The sequence below is a fragment of the Nematolebias whitei genome, chromosome 11, assembly GCF_014905685.2.
Source record: "Nematolebias whitei isolate Nwh7 chromosome 11, NemWhi1, whole genome shotgun sequence".
In the NCBI taxonomy this organism is placed as follows: Eukaryota; Metazoa; Chordata; class Actinopteri; order Cyprinodontiformes; family Rivulidae; genus Nematolebias; species Nematolebias whitei.
In genome coordinates this window covers 18787513-18799174 of record NC_056508.1, presented here as the reverse complement: position 1 = coordinate 18799174, position 11662 = coordinate 18787513, and the positions used below count along the sequence as shown (strand labels likewise).

General features: G+C 40.4%; 1 protein-coding gene across 1 annotated transcript in view; it reads left to right on the top strand.

Annotated features, from left to right (window-relative positions):
• The window catches only part of fbln2 (fibulin 2), a 41112-nt gene that overhangs the window by 18014 nt on the left and 11436 nt on the right, over nucleotides 1-11662 (top strand). The window contains exons 5-9 of the mRNA XM_037683966.1: nucleotides 2016-2234; nucleotides 2853-2957; nucleotides 3273-3374; nucleotides 4079-4210; nucleotides 10412-10549. Of these exons, the coding sequence (XP_037539894.1) occupies nucleotides 2016-2234; nucleotides 2853-2957; nucleotides 3273-3374; nucleotides 4079-4210; nucleotides 10412-10549 (696 nt within the window). The remainder of the gene's footprint in view (nucleotides 1-2015; nucleotides 2235-2852; nucleotides 2958-3272; nucleotides 3375-4078; nucleotides 4211-10411; nucleotides 10550-11662) is intronic.

Sequence of the window (11662 nt, the reverse complement as noted above, 5' to 3'; positions counted from 1 at the left end):
TTTCAGCTGGCAACGGCGGATGGCACGGTGGATTGTGTTCACTGACAATGCTTTCTGGAAGTATTCCTGAGCCCATTCTGTTATTTCCTTGACAGTGGCATTCCTGTTTGAGGTGCAGTGACGTTTAAGGGCCCGGAGATCACGAGCATCCAGTAGAGTTTTACGGCCTTGACCCTTACGCACAGCGATTGTTCCAGATTCTCTGAATCTTTTGATGATGTTATGCACGGTTGATGATGATAACTTAAAAGTCTTTGCTATTTTACGCTGGGTAACACCATTCTGGTATTGCTGCACTATCTTTCTGCGCAACAATGGTGGAATTGGTGATCCTCTTACCATCTTGGCTTCTGAGAGACACTGGCTCTCTGAGAAGCTCTTTTTATACCCAATCATGTTGTCAATTGACCTAATTAGTGTTAATTGGTCTTCTAGCTGTTCGTTATATGCTCAATTTCCTTTTTCCAGCCACTTATTGCTACTTGTCCCAACTTTTTTGGGATTTGTTGACACTGTGAAATTTTGAATCAACATATTTTTCCTTTAAAATGTTACATTTACTCAGATTAAACTTTTGATCTGCCATCTATGTTATATTACGAATAAAATATTGACATTTGCCATCTCCACATCATTGCATTCAGTTTTTATTCACAATTTGTTTAGTGTCCCAACTTTTTTGGAATCCGGTTTGTATATTTATATATATATATATATATATATATATATATATATATATATATATATACACATATATATATAAGGCATTTTAAACCCTTCTGACACTCTTGCAATATTCTAAACAATGTTTCTAAACTCTCAACGCTCTAAAAGAACACAGCATGTCATGATTTCAGCTCCCTGCCTCCTCTGCTCTTTGCCACCTGCAAGCGCTCTTGGCCATGTCCACTTCTTCACTGCACTCTGAACAGCTGATCATGCACAGAGAATAGCTGCTCAGCTGCAGCAGGAGGTTTATCCTGCAATAAGGGCTGCACAAAGGTGCAGGAGGTGCTAAATCATTTTAAATAATTTATTTCAAATAAAAATTCTATGCCTATCGTGCGGCTCATCCATCAGTCAGCCAATTGTGTGTCATGTCCACTCTTATTTTGAAAAAACACGATAGAGCGAGTCCGCGATAAACGAACTGCGATGTAGCGAAGGGACTACTGTACGTCCTTAAAGAGTTATTGGGGAAAACAAATGAAGAAAATTATTTAATTTGACCTGCATATATTTAACTTCCAATAATATTTAGATCTTTTGAGTTTTGTAAAGTTTTGTATTGGTTTAGAAAATTTTACAACTGCTGAAAACTCACAAAAAAAGTGAGCAGATTAGTGTCACGATTGTCATTTTTATAGATGTTATCTGTCTGAAATACGTAGTTTGAATATACAAGTCACTGCATGATAATCTTCACATGAGTACTTGGCTCGTACAAATTCACACAAACTCACAAGGAAAGATTTAAACCAATGGGGATCTATTTATTTTAAACTTTCTGTAGTGAAGGAAGACCTGGAGCAACTGGAGCAAGATACTTCCTCCACCCTGCAAAAAAAATGGTGCTCTTAATAGCCTTGTTCAGCCTTCGTACTGTAATTCTTCGAGATCTAGTGTCTGTCTGCCTGCTGGGCATCGCACACCGCTCTTTTCCAGTAAATCACCGCGCTTGTTGGAAGTTGGGTCGCACTCATTTGGTTTGGCTTCGACAGGCTAAAAGAAAACTTGGCTCACGTCTTACTGAAATATTTTTTAGGACCCATTCTGCCTTGTGGGTGATAAGGAGCATTTCTTTGGGATGATGGGTCGGATCTATTTTTCATGTCATGAATGTTTCACCCACCCCATATATTTTATGCGTTTTGCTGTTCTTTTGTAAGAAGTCGTTGAATGAATGATTGTAGGATACCTTATAAGGGGTTGTGATTCACTTTGTTTGCTCAGCTCTGCAGAACAAAGCCCATCTGAAAACTCTGAACCTTTTACAACAATCATTCCTTGTGCAGTGTCAGACAACCCGTACCCTAAAGAAGCCTTCTCCATCGGCACGGAGCGGGATGGGGAGAATGCTGTGGGGGGTCTTGTTGACGTGAAGGACATGGATGAGTGCCTGATTTATGAGGGCAACATCTGCCACCACAGATGCATCAACACGCCTGGCTCCTACCGCTGTGAGTGCTTCCCTGGGTACGTGCTGCAGGAGGACGCTTTCACTTGTGCACAAGGTAAAGTCAATCAAGCTTCCTGTGCCACTTTAAAAAAAATATACATTCTGTATCCATGTCAGAGTATTTGTCTACACAGTCGCTTTTTAATCTTTTTTTCCTGACTTGTTTGAATTCCTTCCTGTCTGCAAGACCCAACACAGCTTAATTATAATTATTCTACTTGTAAACCAACATCCCTTTCCTGGATCCTACTCGCATAGCTGCCTTCATTTTGTTCCAGACTTTAGCTTTTGTCTTTCTTGAGCCAAATAATTTTAATCAAAGAGTTTTGGAAGAGGTACAGTTAAGGGATATTTTCAAGTCCTGCGCAACGAGCCAATCAACAGTCACTTTTACCAACCCAAGCCTGTTTCAACAGGAAGCTAATGCCAAAGATGTCAGCAAATTACAGTGATGTACGGGCACCCTAATAAACCTAAATGCATGTCTGAAGGCAGTGTTCCTGCCCCGCCTCCGCTGCTTTTACAGCTTTCATCCGTAGCCACTAGCCTCACATTGTTGAATGAAAATCCAAGTATTGCACAAATCTCTAAGCAGAGGACTGCAGTAGATGACGTAGAGGTGATTACAGAGCACCTCGTTGCTTCTGGTCTGACATTATTCATGCCTGCGCAGAGCTCGTGGATGAGGAGAACAGACTGCGGGAGGATGATGGAGAGGAGACAACCTCAACGCTTGCAGCTCACTACCAGCCTGCTGCCCCACTCAACCCCTGTGAAGGTTAGATATTCAACTTAATGAGGCAATGAACAGCGCACAATGAGTAATTTCAGGTGGTGGGTGTGTTGTAGAATTTTTGTATTAAAATTCATAGAAGGATCATTTTGCTGCTCTTGTCTGGACTCCATGCCACCCCACTGTGGGCCAAACAGAAGCGCCAAAAGTCATTGCTGAAGCTGAGTTGTTGAAGATAAAAGAAGCACTTGTTCATTTTCCACACAAGGCTTCAATGTTCTCCTCTTTGGGGTGAACGCTGCCGTGTGTAAAGCAGCGGTACATTAAATGTATGTGTCTTGACTGTGCCCTAATCTTCAGGAAACAGCATCTGTGAGCAGCAGTGCACCCCGGTGGCTGGAAGGCCACAGTGCTCCTGTTCACCAGGCTTGTCCCTCGGAGCTGATGGACGCTCCTGCGAAGGTAAGGAGCTCAAACCTGATGGTAAAGCAGAAGGTATTTTGAAGTGTTCAGTCGTGACCGACGTGACGGATACACTTTGAAATTCAGTCCTCATCCCAGTTTTCTCTTCAAGCCTGAGGAGTTTGGTTCCAGCCGAGGAGGCCCTCTTGGCGGGACCGTCTGCCGCTGATTTGTCTCTTTCACTCATCAGCGCCTCCAGATTTGTGGAGCAGATATGGCTCTAATCCCCCTATGGAAGAAGTTTTCATCTTATTCCCAATCCAAGTATATACCAGAGAGATTATCTCAACAATCCATGCATTATTATGACAACCTCACCCACTCCATACCATACATGCTCATTATTTTCCACTCAGAGCTGTGGGGTTTTATCATTGGTCCACTCAGATACTAAACTGTATGTCTGGGCTGTGTCCGAGGGGGAGGGGGGGTTAATCACAACCAGTGGTCTGTCTGTGGTCACACATTATCAAACTGTTGCTGCGAGACAGAAAGAGGCTCAGTGTGGTGGCAAGTTATTTTATTGTGAGCGGTGGTCTTGTCCTTAATCTTTTTCTTGGATGGGGTTCTGACTTGTCTCTTCAATCTGTTTCCACTTGATGTTTTTCGCACATCTTGTTCACTGTCCCCCCCCCCCCCCCCCCTCCATCCTCATCTTCCCCTGCGCTCCTCACTCACACATCTGTCTTGATTCTTTCCTCCAGACATAAACGAGTGTTTGTCTCCCCGTACCTGCCAGTTTAATGAGCTCTGCGTGAATACTGCGGGGAGTTATGTCTGTCAGAGACTGATCACCTGCCCCCCTGGATACCAGATCAACGGTGACATTTGTGAAGGTAATCTGCACCTTATCATCAAATAGCATCGATGTGATCACTTCCACCCACTGTGAACAAGTTAGTAAGGGCCACAATGCAAGGAAGGTGCATCGCTCAAGAAGAATTACTAATCCCACCCCCAGAGTTAGTACTGAAAGTCTGACGTTTTAGAAACCCCTCACAATTAGTGTTCATACCATATCATACCATACCGTACCCCTTTATTTATAGACAGTGGTGGAGAAAGAACTCAAACACTGTACCTAAGTAAAAGTACAAATAAACACACAAAAATTTAATCTAATAAAAGTAGAAGTACCACATTAACATTTTTACTCAAGTAAAAGTAAGTAAGTACTTGCTTTTACAAATACTTAAAGTGTTAAAAGTAAAAGTACTTGCTGAATGCATTACCTAATTCAGTGGTCTACAATATCATTGTGTGCCTACCGTATGTATATTTTCTGTAATACATTAATAGTGTTGTTCCATTTTAATGAACAATGCTGCAGATAATACATGTTTTTATTGTGTTTACTCTGTGACACAGTTCACACTTAGACTTGTGATTCTGTGCATCAGAATTTCAGGGATGACCTGCAGAGTTAAATGTCATTAATCAAAATAAGAAAGAGGAATGAATATACCTTTGAAAGTTTTTATTTAACACAAAGCAAAACCAATGTGACATTTTAACTTCAGTAAACACATTTAAGTAAAAGTTGTCAGCCTGAAAAAAGGGGCATTAGACCTGACAAAGGAATATCTGATAAATTCAACTCCAGTTTGTCATCAACTCCAGTTAAAACATTGTTCAGTCAACCTTGTAATGGGTCAACAGTGAACAATGTTTTAACTTCCTGACATTATTTTTAAAACTTGGACCTGAGTGTCGAGTCATTTGGAGACATCTCTTGTCTCCTAACATCATGAACTGACACATTTTAATATTGCAGCAAGAATTTCTTGTTCAAGTTCAGAAGAAGTTGGTTTTCAAAGTAGACCAGTTCTTTTGGGAGAGAGAATATGTCATGCTGTACTGAATAGTCTTTCAAGTCTTTCAAGAGTCATTTAATAATCTTTCAATAGTCTTTCATATAGTCTTTCAACAAGACCATGGGTGGTGTGTATCTTCTGGCTGACTGCAGTGGAATCCATTTTGCGTGTGTTAGCGGTGCTGTGGGTGCACCCAGCTCAATGACGTATATAGTAGAATATACGTCATTGAGCCAGCTCTTCTTGAAGGTGGGTATAACGGTACCTGCCTACTTTGCAGTGATTCAATGGATCAACTCCCCTCTCACCATTAGTTACTTTCAAACTAACGAACAAATCAAAAAACTGCAACGTGGATGTAACTTGGAACGCAACACATTATAGAAATGTAGAGTAGAAGAAAAGACAGATACTTAATGTAAAATCTAGTGCAGTAAAATTTGGAAATACCCATGTTTAACTGTACTTGAGTAAAGTACAGATGCATGAAAAATGTACTTAAGTACAGTAACAAAGTACTTGTACTTTGTTACATCACACCACTATAGAGCACTTTAAACAGCAACAAGGCCAACCAAAGTGCTGTACAGCAAAACAAGCAAACAAAGCACACAGCATAAAATAAAGTAAAGTAAAATAAAAATATAGATATGAATGTAAGAAGATAATAACTAAATGGCTAACATTATAGAATACAGACAGGTTAAGAACAAATCACACTGTGTCAAAAGCCAGGGAATAAAAGTGGGTTTTTAAATGAGACTTAAAAACAGTGATAGAGGGAGCCTGCCTGACATGCAGTGGTAACTCATTCCACAGTCTTGGACCTGCAACAGAAAAGGCCCTGTCACCTCTGAACTTACGACGGTTTCCTGGAACCGAAAGAAGAATCTGACCTCACTGGCCTCACAGAGCACTGAGGGACATATGGCTGCAGCAGATCAGTGAGATAAAAGGGGGCAGAACTGTTCAGTGATTTAAAAACCTACAAAATGATTTTGGACTGAATTTGAAAATGCACTGGGAGCCAGTGAAGGAAGGCCAAAACTGGTGTAACATGCTCTCTTTTGCCTGTACTGGTTAAAAATCGGGCAGCAGCATTTTGGACCAGTTGTAGTTGTGCAATGGAGGTCTGACTGATTCCAAACAGAAGTGCATTGCAGTAATCAAGCCTGGATGATATGAAAGCATATAATACAATCTCAAAGTTATTTTTGGACGGTATGGGCTTCAGTTTAGAAAGTCGCCTCAGCTGAAAAAAAAAAACAGGACTTAACAATCATGTTTACATGACTGTTAAGTTTCATGGAAGGATCCATTGTCACTCCCAGATTAGTGACTCTTTGTTTCTCTAGCGGGACTAGCGAGGAAAGGTCGATACCGTGGTTCTTGATCGTGCCATTAGGAGGAAAAAACATGACTTCAGTCTTCTCATTAAATCTTAAGAAATTTAAAGACACCCAGTCCCTGATGTCAGCCAGACAGTCAAGAAGAGGTAGAATAGAATGTGAATGACTATGCCTTAGAGGGAAGTAAATTTGACAGTTATTGGCGAAGAAATGAAAGGGTATGTTATGTTTACGGAAAATAGCATCTAGTGGCAGCAGGTATAAAGAAAAGAGGACCGAGGATGGACACCTGCGGTACCCCCCACAGAAGAGTTGCCCATGATGAACTAAAATCCTTACTGTTAACAAAAAAGGTTCTGTCAGAGAGGTAGGCTCTAAACCATTTGAGGGCTGATGACCACCCACTGCTCCGGCCTAGAAATGAGGATCTCGTGGTCGATGGTGTCAAAAGCAGATGTAAGGTCTAACAGGTCAAAAAGTACAGAATAACCTGCATCTGTGGCTTTGAAAATGTCATTAAAAGCTTTCAATAGAGCAGTCAGTGCTGTGGAGAAATTTAAATCCAGAGTGGAACACATCTAAGATAGCATGATCCTCCAAGAAACATTTAACTGGGACTCAACTATTTTTTCCAGTAGTTTTGAGACAAATGGGAGTCTAGAGACAGGACTGAAGTTGGACATGACTGAGGGGTCAAGGTTAAGTTTTTTCAGCAGAGGTTGAACAGCAGCATGTTTAAAACTTTTTGGCACCACACACACCTGAGGATAGACTGCTATTCACAATAGAGAGAATAGAGGGACCCAGAATAGGAAAGACCTCTTTTAGATGTCGAGGGGGAACAATATCAAAGGGGGAATCAGATGGTTCATGCCATTTTATGAGCCAGTACACATACAGTACAAAGGAACAATGAACTATATTTTTAAACAAAAAATAAATAAATAATGGTGGGATACACATAATCTGCCTGTGTGTGTATTTCTGTCTGCCTGATAGCAAAATATCTCATTAACTTGTGCATGAATTTTAATGAAACCCTTGTAAAGTACTTAACGGATATGCATCTTTTTCTTCTTCTTCTTTTGGCTTTTCCCTCTTCAGGGTTTCCACAGCGAGTCATCCTCCTCCATCTCAGTCTGTCCTCTGCATCCTCTGTCCTCACTCCAACTACCTCCATGTCCTCTCTAACATTCATTCAACCTTTATTTATACAGGTTAATCCCACTGAGCCTCAGGGACTCGTTTACAAGAGAGACCTGAATGGTCTCTAATAGCCTCCATGTATCTCCTCTTTGTCTTTTTCCTGGCAGCTGCATTTCTAACATCCTTCTACCAATATACCCACTGTCCCTCCTCTGGACATGTCCAAACCATCTCAGTCTGGTCTCTCTAACTTTATCTCCCAGTTGTTCAACCTGTGCTGGACCTCTGATGATCTCAGTCCTAATCTTATCCATCCTTGTCACTCCTAAGGAGAACCTCAACATCTTCATTTCTGCTACTTCTACTTCTTTCTCCTGTCTTTTTATCAATGCCACTGTCTCCAGACCATACGAAATACTTTGTCTACAACTGTTTAATTTAGTCACCAACCTGATTCAAGATGACCGCCACAGCTAAGCAAACTTAGCAAACATAAAAATGACAGTAACAGTCAATTTTACAGACACTGAGGTGGAATTTGATGTGGTTGTAGCTCATAGTCATCCCAAATTTAAACTCCAAGGGCTAACATATTGTGGGTAACATCATTTGTAAAATTTGACCAAAATGACTCCACTCCATCTCTTCTCAGCATAAAATGATATTAATTTAAAACTCTGGCATGAACAAAGGTGGGTAGTTTGCATTCCTTCAATTAATGCTAAACTTTTCTCTTTTTTCAACCTTTAGAACAGGGGTGTCTAAACTTTTTCATATGTAGATCAAAATTGACAAATTGAAAGTTCTTTCAGGCTACAAATTTGAATTTATGATTTTTTTAAAAAAAGCATACCTATTTTTGTGGAAAAAATAAAATAAAAATCCAACAACAATGCAAGCAATATTTTGGAGAGAAAAAAAACAAACGTATAGTAATTTAGGTGGAAAAGGATTTCTAAATTGTTGGTAGATCCAAAACATAAAAAATCCTCGTAGACATTAACCTTTTTTTTTTCTTCTTCTTTTTTCTTAAGCAGTTAATTCCTTTGTTTCATTGGGTTTTTGATGATTAAGTTAAACTTGGTGCCAAGTCAAGGATTCCTGATATTTTTGTTTTCACTATGAAGATGTTCGAGCCTAAGTGGCTGTTTGTTTAAAGTTAATATAATTTTTTTTTAAATAAGGGGCAGATATTAAGAATTTTTTCCTCTTTCTGCACCCTTTTCATTCAATGTTTTTTTTTCCTTGTTGATGAATTTGTTTTGCTTATTTTGTTTCTTTTAAATGAATGAATAAATTAAATAAATAAATAAATCTGCATCAAAATCTTAAGCCTGTGGGCCAAAATTATTCCATTCTTAAATTGCCGTTGTAGGCCACTCAAAACCACTCCAAGGGCCGCAAATGGCCCGCGGGCCACACTTTGGACACCACTGCTCCTCCAGGAACTGGATGATGTGTCATTAAAGATGGTGCTCTGGGCTGTAACAGTAAACTTCTCCATCCATCTCATTATTTCCAGGCCCGGTGAACTGGCTCTGTTCAGACAGAACTGCAGCCACTTTCAGGATGAAGGGCGTCCATGACGAGCGGCTTTCAGACGCTCTGCTGAACCTGTATAAATTGTTCAGCTTTTATCAAGTGATTCACACTCACATCATCAAAAATAGTGTTTCAAATGACACTCCTTCGCCTCTCTAACCCTGAGAATGCACTATGTGTGATTTAAAAACAAAACCTCTTTTTTTTTTTCCAGCCACAGAAGTGTTCACGTTTCCTTTCTCTCAAAAGAGCTCTGACCTAGAAAAGACAAAAGTGTTTCTGCATCTTCTTTCCACGTACTGTAGCAAGTCTGTTATTTTATATACAAAAACTGTCAAGACTTCTAACAGTGTGAATGTTTACATCTCTATTATGCACATTTACTGGGAAAGAAATCTCATTTCTACTTCCTTCTTCTTCTCGTTTTGTCTTCACCTCTCAGACTCACTCAACAGTCTGCAGCTCACTTTGTGTCAGGAGTGAGATGCTACGCCGCCCATTAGTGAACTTACAGTACGCCTGTCAAAGCTGCTGTAGGACCCTTCATAGCGTTGATGGTGGCAAAAGCTCTGCAGATAATAAATAATAAAGTGATATGTGTTGTCATCATTGTTCCCATACAATGATAGTTCTCTGCATTTAACCCATCACACATGAGATACACCCAGGTGGAGCAGTGGGCAGCTATGTAAGCGCCTGGGGAACAATTAGGCATTAGGTGTCTTGCTCAAGGACACGACATGTGGGCATGTCAGGGAGTTGAACCTGCGATGTGTTTTGGATTTAAAAAGGAATGGTGCATTAGTCACATACCAGCTCATAGACTGCATATTTTCAGATCTCCACGTTGTGTTTGTGCTGTAGTAACAGATGCAGAGGATTGATTGAGAAAAAGTGAATCTTTTACAGAACAGGTGGAGGGAAAACTCTCGGGGAGTGTACGGCATTGATCGCCGACACTCCGAGCTGTAAGATCGATCCTTTGTGAATACGGTTGTGTTGACTCATTAGCCGTACGCGTCTAATTGAAATATTAAGCTGTTGTTCAGGCTGTTTGGTTGTATTAAAATTGATTAGTAAAGGTGTTGTGAAACAAGCTGTCTGCCGCTTCACCACAGTGCCATCAAGTGGAGAAAGAGGTGCTTTCTACACATTGTAAGGATTTATTCACTCTTTCATCCTGCAGATATCAACGAGTGTGTACAGGGACTCCATAACTGTGAGGCTGGGCTCGAGTGTGTGAACACAGAGGGGTCGTTCAGGTGCAACCCCAAACCCTCCTGCCCCGCCGGCTTCACACAGGACACACACGGCAACTGTGTGGGTAAGACGAACACAAACATGCACGCACATCTTATCTTTAATTTCTGTTAAATGATGTATAAAACAAAGCAAAGAAAGCATATCTCCGCAAGGATTTACTCTTGAACAAGTTCAACAGGAAAGGTGTGTGTATACAAAGTACTTAATGAATATAATATAAACTTGAGTCTTTTTTTTTGCCTCAAAAGACTTCTTATGGTTTGATTTATGGTAGTCTATCTCTTTATTTCACAACTTTAAAAAGTATTAATGGTCAAAATCACTAATAATTAATTAAAAGCCTTGCATTTCTTAAAAGAAAACCTGTTGCCCGCCACCTTTCCTGCCAGAGTTTAAAACTAAACTTCTTATTTTGGTAAATGGTGAAGTTGTTGTTTTGTCACACCTTGAACAGAACGTTAAACTCATTCTAATGCAAACATGCAGCATCTCACATGGGCTGTTAGCACCGGTTGTATAGTCGTGAATCACTGTCAGCAACTACAGTACCACACAAAACTTTAGATCAATATCTGTAAAACTGACAGAGCGAGAGAGACATCATTATTATTAATATTTGGCAGCCATCTTGAATCAAGTTGACTCCAACAGGTAATCATTCGTAGACAAAACATCCCTTATTACTTTCTGCAAGTTTCATTAAATTTGATCCATTGTGTTGAGATATTTTGCTTACACAAACAAGCGCGCACACACAATGCTTCTCCGTGTCTGCTCATATCCAGCAGTCACTGTGGAAGAGGCGGGGGACACCCTGGACAGGTCTCAGGTCCATCACAGGGACACATAGACACAAACGAGACAAACAACCATTCACTCTCTCACTCACACCTAGAGACAATTTAGAGTTACCAATCAGTCTAACATGCATGTTTTTGGTCTGTGGGAGGAAACTGGAGTACCGTATTTTCCGGCGTATAAGTCGCATCAGTCAAAAAAAACATCATGAAGAGAAAAAAACATATATAAGTCGCTTCGACGTATAAGTCGCATTTATTATGTGTCACCACTGACCCGTCGTGTTTAGTTAATGGTGAAAACAGCTTTACTTAACCTGGGCAGTGCGGCGCCATCCATCCATCCATCCATCCATCCATCCATCCATCCATCCATC